General features: G+C 38.3%; 1 protein-coding gene across 1 annotated transcript in view; it reads right to left on the bottom strand.

Moving 5' to 3' along the window:
- The window catches only part of NEK2 (NIMA related kinase 2), a 118,836-nt gene that overhangs the window by 80,475 nt on the left and 15,928 nt on the right, over positions 1-22,433 (bottom strand). The window contains exons 2-3 of the mRNA XM_033939813.1: positions 21,355-21,572; positions 8,133-8,373 (exon numbers count right to left, since the gene is read on the bottom strand). Coding sequence (XP_033795704.1) covers positions 8,133-8,373; positions 21,355-21,572 — 459 coding nt within the window. The remainder of the gene's footprint in view (positions 1-8,132; positions 8,374-21,354; positions 21,573-22,433) is intronic.

Raw genomic sequence — 22,433 nt, forward strand, 5'->3', positions numbered from 1 at the left:
AGTTTAAGGCAGCTGATCCTCTTGGAAGGTGGGTATATGTGGAAATGGACATGGGAAATACCACCATGACGCTCTTCAATATATATGCCCCTAATTCGAATCAAAATGAATTTTTTAAAACTCTGCAACAATTGATTCTTCCACTTGCTACTACAAATCTAGTAGTAGCAGAGGATTTCAATGCTGTCATGGATCCACTGATAGATAAAAGTCCGAGAAGATTTATAAAATCATTAGGCCTTGATAATGTGATACAATCTTATGATTTAAAAGATATTTGGCGTATTCTTCATTTTGATGGTCGGGAATTTTCGTTTTGTTCACAGGTTCATAATTCTTTTTCTAGAATAGATTACATTTTTGTTTCTAATCAATTAGTACATCAAGTCACACAGGCTGTCATTGATCCAATTATACTATCTGATCATGCTGGAGTGTGGATTGAAATTAAAATAATAGATCAGAATGGAAATAGACCTATATGGAGATTAAATAATACATTGCTTACAGATACTGATTTTTGTGAAAATCTTTTGGAAAAAATAAAAGATTATTTTCAAATTAATGATACAGAAGGAATTTCAATAGAGACTTTGTGGGATGCTTTTAAAGCATACATTAGAGGACAAATTATTTCTTATTCAGCTTTGCAAATAAAAAAAGAAAAAAAGCAATTTACAGAATTGGAAAAAGTGGTGAAGTCTCTAGAATCAAAATTAATTGAAAAATGGGATTATTTGACACAACAAGAACTTTTAAAAGCTAAAGGTAAATATAATGAAATTTCTTCAAAAATTATTAGAAAAGATTTATTTGTACAGCAAGCTTTGTATTATGGAAATTCAAACAAGGCGGGAAGAATGCTAGCAAATTATCTTAAAGCAAAAAAAAGAAAAACAAAAATAATTGCTATTCAAAATGAGAATGGTGAAATGTTATCTCAAATTGATCCCATTATAAAGCAGTTTTTAAAATTTTATAAAGATTTGTATTCTTCTGAGCCTTATTCGAAAAAGGAAAAGGATGGTTTAGATTTTTTTAAAGTTAATAGAGGGACTAAAGATTCCTGAACATATAAAACGAAAAGAGTTAGATACAGCTTTGAAATCCCTTAGGGTTGGATCCGCTCCAGGTGGAGATGGTTATACAGTGGAGTTTTATAAAGCATTTCAAATCATTATAATGCCCTATTTATTAAAACTGTATCAGACACAACTAAATAAAGGTTGTATTACAGGTACTATGGCTGAATCAATAACTATAGTTTTACCTAAGCCAAATAAAGATCCCACTTTGGTTTCAAATTATAGACCTATTTCTTTAATAAATGTGGATGGAAAAATTTTAACTAAGGCATTAGCATTAAGATTGGCTAAAGCTCTCTCTTTCATTATAGATATGCATCAGACAGGTTTTGTTGCTCAAAGACATTCATCTCATAATACTAGATTGGCACATCACATGTTGTATTTGACAAAATCCATTAATGACCCATCTATTTCATTAGATGCTGAAAAAGCTTTTGATAGAGTGGAATGGTCCTTCATGTTTCAGGCAATGGAATGGTTTGGTATAGGATCCGGATTTATACAAATAATAAAAGCATTGTATAGCTCCCCTGTTGCTAGATTATATATCAATAATAATTTTTCAGAAAGATTTATTCTACAGAGGGGGGTTAGACAAGGATGCCCACTATCTCCTTTGCTTTTTGATATCGTTTTAGTACCCTTGTTATTAGCTATAGAACAGGTAAAGGAGATACAGGGTATTCCGCATTCAGATAGAGAATATAAATTATCAGCATATGCGGATGATATTTTACTTTATTTGAGAAATCCGGAAACAACCATTCCAAATTTGCTTGAATTGATTGAAAAATTTGGAAAATTTTCAGGTTATAAAATAAACTGGAATAAATCAGAAGTGCTTCCACTCAATGTACATTGTACAAAAAGTTTATTTGACTCATTTTCTTTTATTTGGAAAGAAGAAGGATTAAAATACTTAGGAATTTGGATTACAAAAACTGTGGATGAGACTATGAAAATTAATGAAAAAAATTTATTACAAAAAGTGTCAGAAATGTGTGAACAATGGAATCCTTTATGCATATTTTGGTGGGGGAGAGTGCAAACTGTAAAAATGATGATATTACCAGTAGTTTGTTACCAAATGGGTATGATACCAATTTTTTTTCAGGGGTCTTTTTACAAAAAACTGGATAAGATGTTAACAAAATTTATTTGGCTTGGAAAAACCCCCAGAATTGCTCTAGTATCTTTACAAAGACCAATTGCGGAGGGAGGGGTAAATTTTCAAAATTTTTATAGGTACCATCAAGCCTATATTATGCGTCAGGGTATGTATTGGATCCTCCCAGAGCCCATTGAACATATACCAGATTGGTTCTGGTTAGAATGGAGATTAATGTTTCCTTTACGTCTGAGTCATGTTATCAGTATTCAAATGCCAAGGTTATAAAAGGATCACAAAATATTTGTTGATACTTGGAAAACTATAAGATATATAAGTAATCTAACTCCTATTCCAATAACTAAATCAACGACTCAAACAATATGGCTCAATCCAAAGATCAAAGTTGGCGGTTTTAAAATTATCTGGAAACATTGGATGATTGCTGGAATTCGTATTTTAGAGGATGTAATGAATAAAGGTATACTGCTTGAGTTTTCACAATTGCAAAATAAATTCGGTTTGAATAAATCACAATATTTCAGATGGATGCAATTGAAGCAGGCCATTCAAATAGGGTTCTCTGAATGGAAAAACCTTAATAGCTATCATAGTATGGAATTCTTATGTTTTCAGATAGATTCCATGGGTCACCAGGCCGCAATGTGGTATAAATTAATATCTGGATTTGTACATAAAAAGAAAAAAAATGGTCTTAGAGATATTTGGAGCATTGAGATTAAGCATCAGATTAATGCATCTCAATGGCCACGACTTTGGTCTTGGAGGTTAAGATGTACATTGTCAGCTTCTATGAGACAAACTTGGTTTTTTATTTTACATAGAGTTTTATGGACCCCCACACGTTTACATAGAATAGATAGCTCTAAGTCTAATAGATGCTGGCATTGTCATCTTGAAGCAGGGACATTAGATTATCTTTTATTCTATTGTCCATTCATATTAATATTTTGGAATTCAATTTGGCCTCAAATTAATAGGATGTTAGAAAATTCGGTAGCCTTGACATATGATACAATTTTGTTTGGTACTGCAATGAGAGCTCGAAGTCAAATTTCATCAAATAACAATAAATTTTTATTTATATTGACTGGAGTAGCAGTACAGCAAATTACACATAATTGGAAAAATTATGACAGATTGAACTATAATTTTTGGTGGAACTCAGCTTGCCATATATATAAGATGGAGCGTACATTTGCAACACAAAAAGGATATATGGATAAGTTCAAGAGGATTTGGGGGACCATTAACAGATTTTTGCAATGAATGATTTTAATTTTTTCCCATAATAAGATAATGGTTAAAGAAGGGAGGGAGGGAAGGGGTAAGGAATTTATTCTCTTTATTATACATTATAAATAATATATTATAATGAGTGATAATCTTATGTGAAATTAATGTAATAAAGGGAGGGAAAAGGGTTCATAATTAAATAATAATTGATAAAATTATTACAATATATATGTTATATAAATTCATAAGAAGAATAATATAAAATATGGTTTATATAAAGTACATTATAGAGATATCAAGTGTATTGTTAAGACAATTGTATGGAAAATTTATAACACTTGTTGATATATGAAAAAATCAATAAAAAACTAAAAAAAAAAAAAAATGTAATACGATGGCTTACCGGAAGCCAATGGGATTTGATCAACAGGGGGGTAACATGATCATATTTTTTTGCATTGTAGATCAATTTCACGGCAGTATTTTGTATCAATTGCAGCCTTCTTTTTTCTTTTTGAGTAATGTTAAGAAGGAGAGAGTTACAGTAGTCTATTCTGGATATTATTAAGGAGTAAATTAGAATATTAATAGATTCAGGCTGTAGGAATTTGGCGAGTGAGCGAATTAAACGTAATTTATAAAAACATGTTTTAACAATATTGCTAATATAGTCATGATAGGTAAGTTTATCATCGATCAAAATGCCTAAAATTTTTATAGTGGTAACCAGTTCTAATTCGGTGTTATTGATGGAAATTGGAGAGCTTAATATTGTATCTCTTTTCCAAGAAAAGAGCATTGATTTCGTTTTTTTGAGATTTAATGCCAATTTATTTGTATTGAGCCAGTTTTTTATTATTACAAGTTTATTGTTGATAGTTGTAATGTCATCTTTATTTTCAGGATCTAATGGATGGATGAGTTGAATGTCGTCAGTGTAAGCGAATGTTGTAAAACCTAGAGATTGTGTTATATTTAAAAGTGGGGAAAGGAATATATTGAAAAGAAGGGGGGATAATATTGAACCTTGCGGGATGCCATATTTTGAAGAGTAAATTTTGGACGTGCTATCATTGAAGCTGACGAAAGATGAACGATTTGACAGAAAAGAAGTGAACCATGCTAGTACTTGGACTTTAATTCCAATTGAATCTAATCGATCGATTAATAGGTCATGGTCTATGGTGTCAAAAGCGGCAGTTAGATCTAGAGAGATTAGAATTACGGATTTGTGGTGGTCGAGAAAGTAATGAATATTATTGGTCAAGCCTATCATGGTGTATTCTGTGCTGTGGAATTTTCGAAACCCAGTTTGGTGAGGATGGAGAACGTTGGTTGATTCGATGAAATCTGAGAGTTGTTCGAATACAAGTCTCTCAGTAAGTTTTGCCATAAAAGGAATGTTTGCAATAGGGCGATAATTAGAAATTTCATCTGGAGTAACTTTATGATCTTTCAAAATAGGAGTAATTATGGATTTTTTCCAATTCTGAGGAAGAGAAGCCGTAAGAAGACTGTTTTGTACTAAAGAGAGGATGAAGGGACCCAAACAGGAGAAAAATTTTTTGAGGTAGAATGGTGGTATTCACGAGTGCCTTTTAGATTGATTTTACGCAAACTGAGTTCTATATCATTTATTGTTGGAATTTTAAATTTGGAGCATCTGGACGTTGGAATGGATAAAGAAATATTATTATCTGTAGGTTGACTGGAAGTGCCTAGTTGAAATGTATTTCGAACAGTATTTAGTTTAGTTGAAAAATAATCTGCGATTTCTTGAGCTGTGAGAATGCATTTTTGGTTAGTATTCTTTTTTAATAAAGGAGAAACTGACTTCACTAGTGAGTATAAAGCTGCTGGATTTTTTGCTTCTATGATTTTTTTATTATAATAATTATTTTTGGCTTTATTGATTTTTTGTTTGTAAAATGATGCGTGTTCTTTGTATTGTTGTAAATTTCTGAGAGATTTGTCATTTCTCCATTTTCTTTCTAGTGATCTCTGCTGTTTTTTCAAAAACGAAAGTTCTTCTGTATGCCAAGGGTTTAATAATTTGCGGTATGAAATTGTTTTGGATATTAAAGGAGCCTTAGTATCTACGAGAGCCCTTAATGTGGATTCCCAAATTAGTAGTTGTTCGTCGAAAGAAGAGGAATTGAAAGTTGTACTAATGGAGTTAAAAATAGTTGTTACATCGGTTAATTCAATTTTTGAGAAGTCTCTATATGAAATTGTTTTATGATTAGCTGGTAATAGGTTTGGTATGATTTGTTGGAATGTAAAATTACAGGATATAAGATAGTGGTCCGACCAGGGTACTGGATGAACTGAAGGTTCTGAATATTTGAAAGGAGGGGATTTAGGTATAAGTATCATGTCAAGAGTATGTTTGGCTATATGAGTTGGTTGGTGAATAATTGTAGATAGGTTTACGGTATTTATAAAGGTAAGCATGTCCTTTGTAAATGAAATTGATTGATCTTCTAAGTATATGTTAAAATCACCCATGACCAGGGGGTGTGAAGAGGCTGTGCAGTGATCAAATATTAAATTTTGTATTGTTATTATGTTATTTTGTCCTATGGGAGGAGGAGCATAAAGTAGTAGAAGGTCAAATTTAGGATAAGATTTTATTTTAACATGTAAGTATTCGATAGGGACATTACCTAATGATTGGTCGCAAGAATCGATCAAACCATTTTGAAAAATGATGGCTAAACCACCGCCCTTACGATTGTGGCGGTGATTCCAAAGATAATCGTAATTTGGGGGGCAACAATAAGATAAATAAGCTTCCTCTCCTTCAGAGAGCCAAGTTTCTATGATACAGAGAATATGAAATCCCTGGGCTAGGATTGTATCTTTTAGGAGATGATGTTTATTTTTGATTGATCTGGAATTAATTAAACCTATTTTTAAATTTGTATTATTACTTTTATAGTTATAGTTATAAGTGTTTGAACCATTTAAGCAAAATATTAGAAAACACGGATAGGCTAATATACCTATAACTTTTCCAGCTTAACCTACCAAAATTCATCACAAGTCACCTTACAGTTCCAACTGTAAGGATCATATAATGTCTCAAAGTCCCTCCTTGAGGGCCGCAATCCAGTTGGGTTTTCAAGATTTTCCCAATGAATATGCATGAGATCTATGTGCATGCACTGCTTTCAATGCATATTCATTGGGGAAATCCTGAAAACCCGACTGGATTGTGGCCCTCAAGGAGGGACTTTGAGATCCTTGGTTTAGACTGGAACATCATACACAGACATATTAGAAGTTTCACATCTTTAACTTCTCTCCAACAATTCTTATTCTCCTGCCACCACAATCCCTAAGATTTGGGGGACGGGGGACAGTGAAGAAGAAAGTATGCTCATGTGCCAGTTCAGTCCTCTATTTCAGTGCAACTAAGTGCCACTTCACACAGTGCCCCATACCCTGTCGAAGTGCTAATGAGGATTTTTCTTTTTGTGAGCATGTTTCAAAGTTATTACTGTGTCTAAAAAGGGAGCCTGAAGGGTGGGCAGGTTTTATATTGTTTGATTTGGTTGCATATTTGTTTTGTAAGAATATTTTGCTTTTGTTGAAAACTAAGGGCTCCTTTTATTATGCCGTGCTAGCGGGGTTAATGCGCGTGACTTTTCATCACGCGCTAACCCCCGCGCTGGCCTAAAATCTACCGCCTGCTCAAGAGGAGGCGGTAGTGGCTAGCGTGGCCGGTGGTTTAGCGCACGGTATTAGGCGCGTTCAAACCGCTAGCGTGCCTTTGTAAAAGGAGCCCTAAATTTATTTGATCCAAAAATAAAAATCTGGAGGGTGCGGAAGGTAGTCATAGTTCAGCAACATTTACTAAAATTAAAAAATGCTCCAAAATCATTTCTATCAACTATTCAAAGACCTCTTGGATTTGGATTTAACTACTTGCCTCTTCACAAATTTAAGCTTTTTTTGTATCTTGATTGTAACTAAATTGCTTCTCTGCTCAAGTGGACTTACAATCCAATTTGCCACAAGCATCAGCAGGAGAAGCAGGATTTGAGTCAGGGTTTCTCATTCCAAACACAGTTGTCAAAGTCGGTCCTCAAGAGGGCTGCAATCCAGTCGGGTTTTCAGGGTTTCCCCAATGACTATGCATGAGATCTATTAGCATACAATGAAAGCAGTGCATTCAAATAGATCTCATGCATATTCATTGGGGAAATCCTGAAAACCTGACTGGATTGCGGCCCTCAAGGACCGACTGACACCCCTGCATGGAAGACTCCTCTATGCCAAGGTGCAGAGCTAGTTCCATTCTCAAGATGGCTGTTAGGACCTCCTACAGCAACCTCGTGAGACTGCCACTGGAAGTTCTAGAAACCATTTTCTGAATGGGTGTGCACAGGAGTAAGTGGGGATGCTCCTGTGCCTACTACCCACCAACAAAAATGTAAGCTCAGGAAGGGAGCTGCCAGTCTTCTACTGTGGGGGGGGGGGGGGAGGAAGGTAGGCAGGCAGTGCTTGTTTCAGCCCAAAATGCACTATTTTCAGCCAAATCCAAACCCCAAATTTCACCTGGTATTCTGACTTGAATGCTGGACTTCAAGTTGATGGAAAAATTAATTAAAAATAAACTTAGTGAAGAATAGACCATCAGGAATTTAAAAAAAAAAATTAAGTCTAATACATACCGGGGACATATAATACGGTGTGCCAACAAATGTTTTGGCAAAACTGGTGTCATGGTGCAGTATTCTGGCCAATCCAAAGTCACCAAGTTTCACATTCTGTTTGGCATCTAGAAAAATATTGGCTGGTTTCAGGTCCCGATGCAACACAGTACGACCTCCATCACTTCTCCTATGGCAATCCTTTAAAGCAGAGACCAGCTGAGCAAAGACACGGAGAATGAAATCTTCATCCAAGTATTGCCTAAGAAGAGAGTCGATTCCAATTTGGCTTAAACTCTTATTTACCAAAGAAATTCAGCCAGCAATATATTTTCTGTAGTGAATTACAGTGTTGTGCATATTACTATATTCATTCTCATATTCATTAACTTATAATATACTCATAAAAGATGAAATCCATTTCTCTCTATACATATATTTTTGTCTCGAATCAAATAGTACAGCAAGTGACAAAAACCGTCATAGATCCTATCATCTTATCTGATCATGGTGGTGTGTGGATTAAATTTCAGTTTGATGAGCAAGATTATAGCAAGTCTGTATGGAGATTTGATAATACATTGATTGTGGATTCAAGTTTCCTTGAAGAATTTAAATTAAAAATGATTGAATTTTCTCAACTTAATACTTCAGTAGATATCACCATAGAAACATTATGGGATGCATTTAAGGCTACTATGAGAGGTAATATTATCTCATATTCGGCGTATATTAGAAAACAACTTAAAAAACAATTTTATAATTTGGAAAAAGAAATTAAACATTTGGAAACCAAATTAGTTGATAAGTGGGAACAAAACTCTACCCAAGGGTATTAAAAAAACTGAAAACTGAAATAGCAGAAATACTCCAAAAAGTTTGCAACCTATCCCTGAAAACAGGAATGATCCCAGAGGACAGGAAAAAAGCAAATGTCACACCTATCTTTAAAAAGGGATCGAGAGGTGACCCGGGAAACTACAGACCGGTGAGTTTGACTTCAGTACAGGGCAAGATGGTAGAAGCACTGATAAAAGACAGCATCTGTGAGCACATAGAAAGAAATAGGCTAATGAAAATGAAGTCAACATGGCTTCTGCAAAGGAAGATCGTGCCAAATGAACTTGCTGCACTTCTTTGAAGGGATAAACAGCCATATGTACAAAGGGGATCCCATAGACATCATATATCTTGACTTCCAAAAGGCCTATGACAAGGTACCACATGAGCGGCTACTTAAGAAACTGTGGAACCACGGGGTAGAAGGGGACGTATACAGATGGGATAAACATTGGTTGGCAGGCAGGAAGCAACGGGTTGCAGTGAAGGCCACTACTCAGGCTGGAGAAGGGTCACAAGCGGTGTCCCGCAGGGGTCGGTTCTTGGGCCGCTGCTGTTTAATGTATTTATTAATGACCTGGAAACAGGGACAAAGTGCGAAGTTATAAAATTTGCAGATGACACCAAACTCTGTAGCAGGGTCTGAACTGTAGGGGAATGTGAAGAACTGCAAAGGGATCTGACCAAACTGGAGGAGTGGTCGAATAAATGGCAGATGAACTTCAATGTGGAGAAATGCAAGGTCATGCATATAGGGAAAAAGAACCCGATGTTCAGCTACACAATGGGGGGGTTGGTACTGGGGGAAAGCAACCTTGAAAAGGACTTGGGAGTGTTGGTGGATACAACAAAGAAACTGACGGCACAATGCGCAGCGGCCTCTAAGAAAGCAAACAGAATGTTGGGTATTATCAAGAAGGGTATTACATTCAGAACGAAGGAAGTTATCCTGCCGCTGTATCGGGCGATGGTGCGCCCGCAGATGGAGTACTGTGTCCAATATTGGTCACCGTACCTTAAGAAGGACATGGTGATACTTGAGAGGGTCCAGAGAAGAGCCACATGAATGATAAAGGGTTTGGAAAATCTTTCATACGTTGAGAGGTTAGAGAAACTTGGGCTCTTTTCCCTGGAGAAGCGGAGACTCAGAGGAGACATAATAGTCTTACAAGATTATGAAAGGCATAGAAAGGGTGGAGAGGGACTGGTTCTTCAGCGTACAAGAACAAGAGGACATCCGGAGAAATTGAAAGGGGAGAGGTTTAGAATCAATGCTAGGAAATTCTTCTTTACACAGAGGGTGGTGGATACCTGGAATGCGCTTCCGGAGGGTGTAATCGGTCAGACTACATTATGGGGTTTCAAAGAGGGACTAGATAAATTCCTGAAGGATAAGGGGATTGAAGATTACAGATAAAGGAGAAAGAAAGGGTATAGATAAAAAAGAAAAGGGGTTTGAAGGATATAAAGGATTACGGAAGAACAGGTTCTAGACAAAAGATCACTTTACAGGTCATGGACCTGATGGGCCACCGTGGAAGCAGACCGCTGGGCGCAATGGACCTATGGGCTGACTCAGCGGAGGCAAATTCTTATGTTCTTTATTAAAAGCAAAAGGTAAATATAATGAGATATCTTCAAAATCTGTAAGGCAAGATTTATTTTCCCAACAAACTTTGTATTATGGAAGCTCAAATAAGGCGGGAAGTTTATTGGCAAATTATCTTAAAGCAAAGAAAAGAAGAACAAAAATTATTGCAATAAAGGATGAGAATGGAGAGATACATACTAAAATTGGAAATATTTTAAATCAGTTTCTAATTTTTATAAAGACCTATATTCTTCTGAGCCTTATGGAGATAGGAAAAAAGATGATCTAGAATTTTTGAATCTAATCATTGGACTGAAGGTTCCTGAACATATAGAAAGAAGTTTGGAAGAGCCTATATCACTAAAAGAATTAGAAACAGCGTTGAAATATCTTAAGAGTTGGATCCGCTCCAGGTGGTGATGGTTTCACAGTAGAGTTTTATAAATCATTTCAAATTACCCTATTACCTCATTTATTAAATTTATATCAATCCCAACTTACTAAGGGTTGTATTACAGGTACTCTGGCAGAATCATTAACAATTGTTTTGCCAAAGCCAAACAAAGATCCCACTTTGGTTTCTTTTTTTTTTTTCAAATTCTTTATTAATTTTTCCATCTTACAACAAGTGCACAATATAACCTCATATTAAATTTTTACATATCACTTGAAATTCATTCAATTATGATTTTACATACATAAATTTATTCCCTCCCCACCCACACTTCCCACATATAATTTAATTCAAAATATCGTATACATATTATATTCCTATCTATAAATAAGACCTTTAAAAGAACTTTCTACCCACCCCCCTCCCCCTATGTATAAATGTACTTTAATTGGAAAATGATGTCTATTCATTACAATAATTTGTTAATGGCTCCCAAATCTTTTTAAAATTATTATAATTCCCTTTTTGTATGGCAATTGATCTTTCCATTTTATAAATGTGACATAGCGAATTTCACCAAAATGTGTAGTTAAGCCTATTGTAATTTTTCCAATTATTGGTAATATGTTGTATGGCGACCCTGTCATAATTAATAAAAGCTTGTTATTACTTCATGAAATTTGACTTTTTGCTCTCATTGACATCCCGAACAGAATTGTATCATATGATAAAGCTACATGGTTTTCTAGTAAACAATTAATTTGAGACCAAATTGATTTCCAAAATGCCATGATACAGGGACAACAAAATATTAAATGATCCAAAGTCCCTGCTTCCAGATTACAATGCCAGCATCTATTAGATCTAGAGCTATCTAACTTTTGTAATCTAACAAAGCTCTATTTAACAAAAAGAAGCAAGTTTGTCTCAGATGTCCAAGACCAAATTCGTGGCCATTGAGACGCAGAAATTTGATGCTTAATCTCAATGCTCCAAATGTCTCTAAGACCAGTCCTTGGTTTTTTATTCATATATTCAGATATCAATTTATACCACTGTGCGGCTTGGTGTCCCAAGAAATCCGCCTGAAAGCATAAAAATTCCAGACTATACTGATTATTAAGAATTTTCCATTCAGGGAACCCCTCCTGAATAGCCTTCTTCAGTTGCAACCATTTAAAGCTTTGTGATTTATTAAGACCAAATTTATGTTGTAACTATGAAAAATCAAGCGTGTACCATTTGAAATAACATCACCTAAAGTCCGTATACCTGCAATATTCCAATGCTTCCAAACGATTTTAAATCCGCCAATTTGAATCTTGGAGTTTACCCATAAAGATTGATTTGTTGATTTATGTATTGGATTAGGTGTTAAATTACTGACATAACGCAATGTTTTCCATGTGTCCATTAATATTCTGTTCTCTTTATATTTTCTAGGCATCTTGATACTGAGAACATGAGACAAATTTAAAGGAAACATGAGCTGCCATTCCAAATACAACCAATCTGGGACATTTTCCATGAGCTCTGGGAAGACCCAATACATACCCTGGGGTAAAATATAGGCTTGATGATACCTATAGAAGTTAGGAAAATTTACCCCATCCTCCGCAATTGGCTTTTGTAAAAATACTAAAGCAATTCTAGGCATTTTACCCAGCCAAACAAATTTTGTAAGAATACCATTTAGTTTTTTATAAAAGGACCCTTGAAAAAAAACTGATATCATACTCATTTGATAACAAACCACTTTGGTTTCAAATTACAGGCCTATCTTGCTAATCAATGTTGATGGAAAACTTTTAGCTAAGACATTGGCTTTACGTTTAAATAAGGCTCTCTCTTTTATTATTGCTATGCATCAAAAAGGGATTTGTTGCTAAAAGACATTCCTCTAATACTAGACTGGCTTTTCATATGCTAAACTTAACAAAATCCATAAAATATCTGTCTCTCTCTATCTCTTCGGACGCGGAGAAAGCCTTTGATCGGGTTGAGTGGAATTTCATGTATCAAGCATTAGATTGGTTTGGATTTATACAAATGATTCAGATGTTGTATAGCTCACCTTCTGCAGATTGTATATTAATAATAATTTATCAGAGCGGTTTAATTTGCAGAGGGGGGTTAGACAAGGCTGTCAATTATCTCCTTTGCTTTTTGATATTGTATTAGAACCCTTGTTATTAGCCATTCAACAAGCAAAGGGGATACAGGGTAATCCTCGTACAGATTGGGAATATAAAGTCTCTGCATATGCAGATGATATACTGCTTTATTTGAGAAATCCAGAAAGTACCATTCCATGCTTGCTGTAGTTGATAGATAAATTTGGAAAATTTTCAGGGTATAAGATAAATTGGAGTAAGTCAGAAATTCTTCCACTTAATGTGCATTGTACTAAAGGCTTATTTGATTCATTCTCATTTGTATGGAAGGAAGATGGACTAAAACACAGTTCTTCAACTGCCGGTCCACAGACCGGTGCCGGTCTGCAGAAAATTCCTGCCAGTCCGCGCAGGACCGGTGAGATCAACATCTTCAATTTCTTGCCGGTCCACGCAGGACCGGCAAGATCGAGGAGCAGTAGTTACACAGGGCCGGAGAGATACTGGGGAGCCTCAGACTGTGCTTTCTCCCCTCCCAGCGGCTCTCCTTACAAGCACAGTGATTCAGGAAGTAAGCCTTGGAGCTTTTGCCGAGTCGGGCCGCCTCTGAAGATGCAACTTCCGCTTTCCTCAAAGGCGGTGCGACCCAACAAAGGACCTGAGGCTGCCTTACTGAATCGCAGCGCTGGCAAGTAAGGAGAGTTGCTGGGAGGGGAGAAAGCTGCTGGGCATGGTGAAAAAAAAAAAGGGACAGATGCTACTGGACCTGGAGAGGGAGAAGGAGAGATGCTGCTGGGAGGGGAGGAGGGAAAGGAGTCTGGGAAGCTGCTGGGCAAGGGGAAAAAGGGACAGCTGCTACTGCACCTGGAGAGGGAGGAGAGATGCTGCTGGGAGGGGAGGAGGGAAAGGAAAGGGAAGAGAGTTACTGCTGGACAGGGGGAGGAGGGAAGGGAGAAGAAAAAAGGAAGGAAACGGCTTGCAGGGAGATTAGAGGAGTGGAAGGGGAGAGACAGGAATGAGATGGGAAGGGGGGTCAGCAGAGAAATTGAGAGGGACAAAGATGCTAGATCTGGTGTAGGAGAGATAAAAATGAAGAGAGCAGTGAAGCTGGAATGAATCGTGTAAAAAGGAGAGAGGGGCATAGGCTGAATGGAAAGGGGAGGGGGGCATGGAAAGAAGACAAATACCACATGGAAGGGGGAGAGGTCAGACAGTAGATGGAAGGGGCAGATGCTGGATTGAAGAGACAGAGAGGGCAGACGCTGGAAGGAAGAGAGTGAAAAGAAGATGAAAGCAGAAACCAGAGACAACAAAAGGTAGAAACAAATAATTGTATTTCTATTTTGTGATTAGAATATATCAGATTTGAAATATATATCCTGCTAGAGCTGGTGTTAGACATAACTGGGGACTGCAAAGTCCAGGCAGTGGCTTAGGGCTCTCTTTGACCAGGGGGGCAGTTGCCCTAGTTGCACTCCCCTAACCCTATTCCTGCTATGTGTGACTGCGGTATTCTGTTAGCATGATATTTCTGTGTAGCATTCTGTAATAATTTGGCTTATTCAGTTTTCTTGATAGTAAAGGGGATATATGTGAAGGGGAGGGGAGACGGGTTTTGTTGATCCTTGCTCTGTATTATTTGTATTTATAAAATGACAACTGTACAGAATATTGTTTCTTTTTATACTTTAATAAAATACATTCAGTATAAAATCATAACTGAGGCTTGTGCGGATGGGATCAGATGGTTTGCGAGGAACGAACTCGCGGACGGGGCGGAAATGGGGTTTTTAAATTTCAGTCCTAGTAGTTTGCCGGTCCACAAAATAATTTTTTTTCCCCCACCGGTCCAAAGGTGTAAAAAGGTTGAAGAACACTGGACTAAAATATTTAGGTATTTAGGATAAAAAATACACTGGAAGACACAATGAAAGAGAATGAAAATTTTTTATTAAAAAAAAGTAGCAGAAATGTGCGAGCAATGGAATCCTTTACATCTTTCTTGTTGGGGGAGAGTTCAAACTATTAAAATGATGATATTGCCTGTGGTTTGTTATCAAATAAGTATGATACCAGTTTTTTTTTAAAGGGTCCTTTTATAAAAAGTTAAATGGTATTCTTACAAAATTTGTTTGGCTGGGTAAAATGCCTAGAATTGCTTTAGTATCTTTACAAAAATCAATTGCTGAGGGTGGGGTAAATTTTCCAAACTTTTATAGGTATCATCAAGCCTATATTTTACGCCAGGGTATGTATTGGGTCCTCCCAGAGCTCATGGAAAATACACCATACTGGTTGTATTTGGAATGGCAACTCATGTTTCCTTTACATTTATCTCATGTTATCAGTGTAAAGATGCCTAGAATATATAAAGAAAACAGAATATTGATGGATACATGGAAAACATTGCGTTATATCAGTAACTTAACACCTAACCCAATACATAAATCAACAAATCAATCTATATGGCTAAACTCCAAGATTCAAATTGGCGGATTTAAAATCGTATGGAAGCATTGGATTATTGCAGGTATACGGACTTTAGATGATGTTCTGTTTCACACAGCGCGTGGTGGGTGCTTGGAATGCACTCCCGGAGGAGGTTGTGGAGGAGACTACTGTACTGGGATTCAAGCGCAAGTTGGATGCACACCTTCTTGCAAATCATATTGAGGGATACGGTAAATCCGGGTCTCCAAAAAGGAGTACCTAAATGGGCCGCCGCGTGTGCGGATCGCCGGACTAGATGGACCTCGGTCTGATCCGGTGAAGGCGTTTCTTATGTTCTTATGTTATTTTAAATGGTAAACTGCTTGATTTTTCACAGTTGCAGCATAAATATGTTTTAAATGGTTGCAGCTGAAGCAGGCTATTCAGAAGGGGTTCCCTGAATGGAAAAATCTTAATAATCAGTATAGTCTGTAATTCTTATGCTTTCAGACGGATTTCTAGGGACACCAAGCCCACAGTGGTATAAATTAATAACTGGATATATGAATAAAAAAACCAAAGAATGGTCTTAGAGACATTTGGAGCATTGCGATTAAGCATCAGATTTCTGCATCTCAATGGCCACGAATTTGGTCTTGGAGAATGAGATGTACAGTGTCTGCGTCTATGAGACAAACTTGGTTCTTTTTGTTACATAGAGCATTTTGGACCCCAGTTATATTACAAAAGTTGGATAGCTTTAAGTCTAATAGATGCTGGCATTGTAATCTAGAAGTAGGGACTCTGGATCATTTAATATTCTATTGTCCTTGTATCCTGGCCTTTTGGAAATCAATTTGGTCTCAAATTAATTGTTTATTAGAGAACCATGTAGCTCTTATCATATGATACAATTTTATTCGGTACCTCAATGAGAATAAAAAGTCAAATTTCATCAAGCAATAATAAACTTTTATTGATAATGACAGGAGTCGCCATTCAACATATCACCAGGAATTGGAAAAATTACACTAGATTTAATTACACCTTCGTTGTGCCATATATACAAAATGGAAAGAACAATTGCATTACAAAAAGGGAATTATAATAATTTTAAAAAGGTTTGGGGGCCATTGATAATTTATTGTAATGATTAGATGCCATTTTACACTGAAAGTACATTTATAATTATGGGGAGGGGGTGATATATAGATATATTAAAGGTTTTATCAATATTATGAATGTAATGTTTTTATGATTTTTTAAATTACATTATTTGTGGGAAGGGAGGGGGGTGGAGGGAATAAACTTATGTATTTAAGATAATAGAAGTTTAAGTGATATTGTACAAGTTCAAATGATTTAATATTGTGTATTTGATGCAAGATGAAAAATTGAATAAAGAATTTAGGAAGGGTGGGAGGGAAGGGATTAAAATATATATATTATCATTATATAATGATAGAATTTCAAGTGATGTTTTCAGTGTCAATTGTTTAATATTTATGCATTTGTTGTAAGATGAAAAATGAATAAAGATTTATAAAAAAAAAAAAAGAATTAGTGTTGTGTACTGACTAGTACTGTAATTAGTTACATTTTTAGGTAGCTATCAATGTAACTAGTTACTTTTAGTAACTACTCACAAAATTTACAAGTTACTTTTGCGTTACTGTTTACATAGCATGCAGAACAATTGATGGCAAATTTCCTTTCTTCCTATTTTACTCATTAAACCTCCAATTCAACTCATTTCTCTTGCCTTGCCACAGTGCATTACAGTAACTACCCATGTATCAGCTGTACGTGGTGGCAACCAGTCAAATGGGCTCTACTGAACTGAAAGATTTGCTTCATAAAAGGCTGGACTGTTTTTGCTTACTTAATGGGAATAATTTGCAAATTAATTTGCATATACTGCTTATTACCGTGTTTCCCCGAAAATAAGAGTGTCTTATTAATTTTAGGCCCAAAAAAGGCACTAGGTCTTATTTTCTGGGTATGCACATGATCATCTCTCCCTCCCTCTCCTTCACCCCAATTCTTCCTCTTTCCTTTCTCTCCCCCACATGTATAGCATCTTTCCTCCCCTCCCATCCCTCATGCAGCAGGACCCTTGCCCAGCTTCTATCCTTCCCTCCCTCCCATCCCTTGTGCAGCAGGTACCTTGCCCAGCTTCCCTTCCCTCCCTCGTGCAGCACAACCCTTGAGCAACCCGAGCACCCACCGCGCAGCCGAATCTCCATCCTTCCCTCCCTCCCATTGGAACCCTGCCACAAGCCCTACATACCTCCCTAAGCAGCTTCGGGTCGGCAGCACTCTAAACAGGCTGCTTTGGCCTTGTCCGCCCATGAATTCACTCTGCCGCAGAGGGAGGGGCTAGAATTTGATTTTGAGTTCCCTACAGTTCAAAGCTGAAAGAGATACATAACCCTATCGTGAAGATTCCAGAGGTTATTGTACAAGAAATTCCTGCTTTACCCAAGATAGTCAAACCCTGAAGATTGATCAACAGGAGACTGAAGTTATGGGAACCTTATTAGTGTCTGCTCCAGGGGCAGACAGCCACATCCTAGAAGTTGGAGCCAAATCCTGAGAGCACATGCTCTACAAGGGGCAGCAGAATACTGAAATTGTAGGAGCACACTACCATTTCTGCACTATAGGTAAGCTAAACCCTGATCAAGAGGCAGACTGGGTGCCAAATCCTGAAAGCTTACTCATAGGCTAAAGCTCTGGGAGCACATTTACTGATATATGCTCAACAGGTATAATTAGACTACCAACTGTAGCTTAGGAACCTGGGATCCTGCTCTAACAGAACCAGAGCACAGACTGCAGCCCTGCGAGTTCAAATGGGATCCTGTTCCACCAGGGTAGGATGGCCCTGAGAACACTGCCCTGGGGCTTAGTAATCCTTCTGTAGCAAACAGCATCTCTGTTAGAACACAAGAATATTAGAGTGGAAGGCAATACTAGCTCCCTATAGGGCAGGGATCTCAAAGTCCCTCCTTGAAGGCCACAATCCAGTCGGGTTTTCAGGATTTCCCCAATGAATATGCATTGAAAGCAGTGCATGCACATAGATCTTATGCATATTCATTGGGGAAATCCTGAAAATCCAACTAGATTGAGACCCCTGCTATAGGGGGAGTGATGTCAGCTCTGACTTTTGTCCCCACTTGTCTGAACTAGTTTGGCATGAATAAGAATACCTTATACATTTAAATATAAATCCATCCTAAGCTCTAGGAGAATACACATTTCAAATCTGATATATTCTAATCACAAAATAGAAAATAAATTTTTTCTCTCTACCTTTTTGTCTGGTCATTTTATTCTTCAAATTGCATTGGTTTTAGGCTCTGGTTTGTTTCTTTCTGTCTTCTCTTCTCACCAGGGTCTCCTGTTCATTTGACATTTCTTTCTCCTTGCTCGCTATTCCTTTTTCATCTCTGTATATGTGTATTTTTCCCCCCTATTCAGCATCTCCCTTCTGTTTCCTAAACTTCTAATATTTCCCTTTGCCCATCTCCCTGGCTTAATCATCATCCCCATTCCATGTCCCTGTCTTTATTCTACCTCTTTTCATATATCTCCCTATATCCAGTTTCTCCCTTCTCTTTCTCCTTTATGCTGTGCTCTCCCTCTTCCTTCATTCTCTTGGTTCAGCATCTTTTTCCATTTCCTCTCCTCCCTGTAGCTCCAGTTCCTCTCTCCCTTTTCTCCAGCCCCCCCTTCTACCTGGGTCTAGTGCCTCTCCCCTCCCCTCAAGCAACTTCCCCCCCCCACAAGGATCCAGCACCTTTCTTCCTTTCCTCCAGCACCACTCTATTTCTCCAGCCTGTCTCCCCCCTGGATGTTCATCTTCTCTCTAGCTCCCTCTCTCACCCTTCGCTTCAGCTCCAGCTCTGGAGCCAGCAGTGGAATCCCCCCCCCCCCCCAATGGATTCAGCAGCAGTAGCAAAACAGGAAGTTACCTCAGGAGAGAATTGGCTGAAGGAAGGCCTTAGAACAGGCCTGTGAAGATTCTTGTTGGACTTTGAGGTTCATAAGGGTACAGTTACAGGTGGGGCAATACAAAAAGACTGACCATTGCTGTTTCTATACCCCCCCCCCCCAATTAGCAAAAATTTTACGGCTTTTGTGGGGTGGTAAAAATTTTTGCTCCTGCACTAGTACTAAATGCCCTAAATTTTTCTGGTTCCTACAATTTTGCCAGTTTACCATGAGAACTAGTGTTTCCCCTCCTAAACCCTGTTGCGGAGTGCTAATCTAAAACCTCAAAACTGCCCCTAGAAGTGTAAATCCCAGCTTTAATATGTTAGAACGTAGATCTTATTTTCTAGTCCTGGCCTAGTCCCCACCTGGACCACATATCCCTTGCCATTTGCATGCTCTTCAGTTTTACAGTATGTATCCTGGCTTTGTAAAATTGAGTCTTAGACATTTATGTGCTGGGTTAGACATAAGCACCATAATACCTCTATTATTATTACATTATAGCAGCTGTGTTGAGCACTGCTGCACATGTCTATTCAACACCATTACCTACTTTGATGGTGGAACTGAATGTACGTGGTGGTTTTTAAATGCCATAAAATTCACTACAGAGTTTAAAATAAAAGCACAGAGATCCAAATGTTGTGGTGTAAGCAGGGTGCCTTAAACCACATAAGGGACCTTGAACAAACTTGTTGACGGCCCCTCCCTTTTTTCCCATACTGAACAACATCCCTTTCCTATTTTATAACTCCCCCACTAATCTGATGGTGCTAATCCACTGCTGTGGCTTTCCTCCTCATTTCTATCTCAGTACTATCCGAGTATGATAAGTCACACACTCTTCCTTCTAGACTACAAGGCTGATGCAAGGAGCCCTCCATCATCTTCAGGTCTGTGATCTGGACATAAGTGGGGCAGGTTTCTTTCTGGTCTGTGTAGCCTTACATCAGTGTTAACAAGATCTATCTTCCTCTTATGCCACTGCAGGCTTGTGCAAAGGTATGGGGAACACTATTACCCCCCCCCTCCAATTAACTTTCAGGCCTATGGCTCTCTCCCCCCACCCCCATGAGATTTTGATAGTGTAACTCCACAATCACCACTGAGACTTCAGTAGATGGAACCTAAGCACAGTATCGGGCAGAGCTTTGGATTCTTGCCCAGAAATACCTAAGAAGAAAAAATTAAAATTAAATTGAATCTGGTTGGACAGACTGTATGGACCATTCAGGTCTTTATCTGCCGTCATCTACTATATTATGTATGTAACCTTTTTCTCCCAAAAAAGGAAGGGGGGGAGGGGAAGTTGACTTGAATATAAACCAGACTCATGTCAATCTTGTGAGGTTACTGTGAGTGACCTAGTGGTTAGAGCTGCTGCCTCAGCACCCTGAGGTTGTGAGTTCAATCCCAGCCTGCTCCTTGTGACTCTGGGCAAGTTACTTAAACCCTCCATTGTCCCAGGTACCACAGTTAGATTTTGAGCCATCAGGGACAAATAGGGAAAATACTTACCCGATTACTATTCAATGTATTGTAACCGCTTAGGGTGAACCTTTTTATGAAAAGGCAGTAGCCACATTGTGGGAACTTGCGCCAGCCATTTTGAGTAGCGAGACTGCACAGGGCAGGAGCACAGGAGGATCACTCTTGCCATAGTTCACCACTTGACCACAAGCAATTAAAGTAGGCCCAGGGAGAGGCCTGTCATGGGTCTGAGAAGGGGAAGACTAATATAAACCGAGACACCCAGTCTGGGACCACATTTTGGCCCAAAAATCTAGGTTTCTATTTGGAGTATATATAGTAATTACAGTATTCCATAACTATAGTACTTAATAAATGTGAAACATTACTAGCAAAACATACCTTTCTTTTATACACTTTGCAATTAAACTTGCCAGGTCACCCCCTTCACAATATTCCATCACGATGTATAGAGTTGTGTTGGTTCTATCAATTATACGATCATAATACCGGACAATGTTTGGATGTTTGAGTTCACGGAGCAGATTCACTTCAGAGACAAGCATCTGTTTTTCTGCTTCTGTCATACTGCCGTAGTCTAGTTCTTTCCATACTACCACCTAAGACAGAAAAAAGAATAGTGAAAAATTAGTCTGCATTACCACTTTCCACACTAGATCATTAACACCATTATTAAGCTCTTCCATGCACTATAGCAAAGATGTCTCTGAGGACAGTACACTTGCATTTGCACATGTGGGTAACAGTGTTCCCGCTAAGCTGCGCTGGCCTGCGCTGGCGCACAAAATATTACATCGCAGCGCACAAGTTTCTCTTCACAGCGCACACACGCGTCGCAAAGGTAAGGGGAGGTAAGGTAAGGGGACGCATTGGGGGGATTGCACTTCCCCACAATTGCCATGCTTCGGTTCCTCTTCTTCCTTCCTTCCTCCCCCCCCCCGCGGGACCCTGCGGCACCATCAACTCTTACTCCCTCTAATGTCGGCCCTGCAGCTCCAGACTTCCTCGCACCTTCTCCCCTCCCCCTTTGGATCGCTATTATTTTAAATGTTATAGCCGCGGAGCTGTATCCATCAGTGGAGATGTCTAACCTCGGCCTGCCCCGGAACTCTTACTGCAACAGTGACTTCCTGTTCCTGCCTAGACGGGCGGCTGCTGCAGTAAGAGTTCCGGGGCAGGCCGAGGTTAGACATCTCCACTGATGGATACAGCTCCGCGGCTATAACATTTAAAATAATAGCGATCCAAAGGGGGAGGGGAGAAGGTGCGAGGAAGTCTGGAGCTGCAGGGCCGACATTAGAGGGAGTAAGAGTTGATGGTGCCGCAGGGTCCCGCGGGGGGTGGGGGGGGGGGGAGGAAGGAAGGAAGAAGAGGAACCGAAGCATGGCAATTGTGGGGAAGTGCAGAGCTGCAGGGAAGAGTGTTGCGGTACCCAGCTGGAGGGAGAAGGAAGATGAGGG

The sequence above is a fragment of the Geotrypetes seraphini genome, chromosome 3 (assembly GCF_902459505.1).
Source record: "Geotrypetes seraphini chromosome 3, aGeoSer1.1, whole genome shotgun sequence".
Classification (NCBI taxonomy): domain Eukaryota; kingdom Metazoa; phylum Chordata; class Amphibia; order Gymnophiona; family Dermophiidae; genus Geotrypetes; species Geotrypetes seraphini.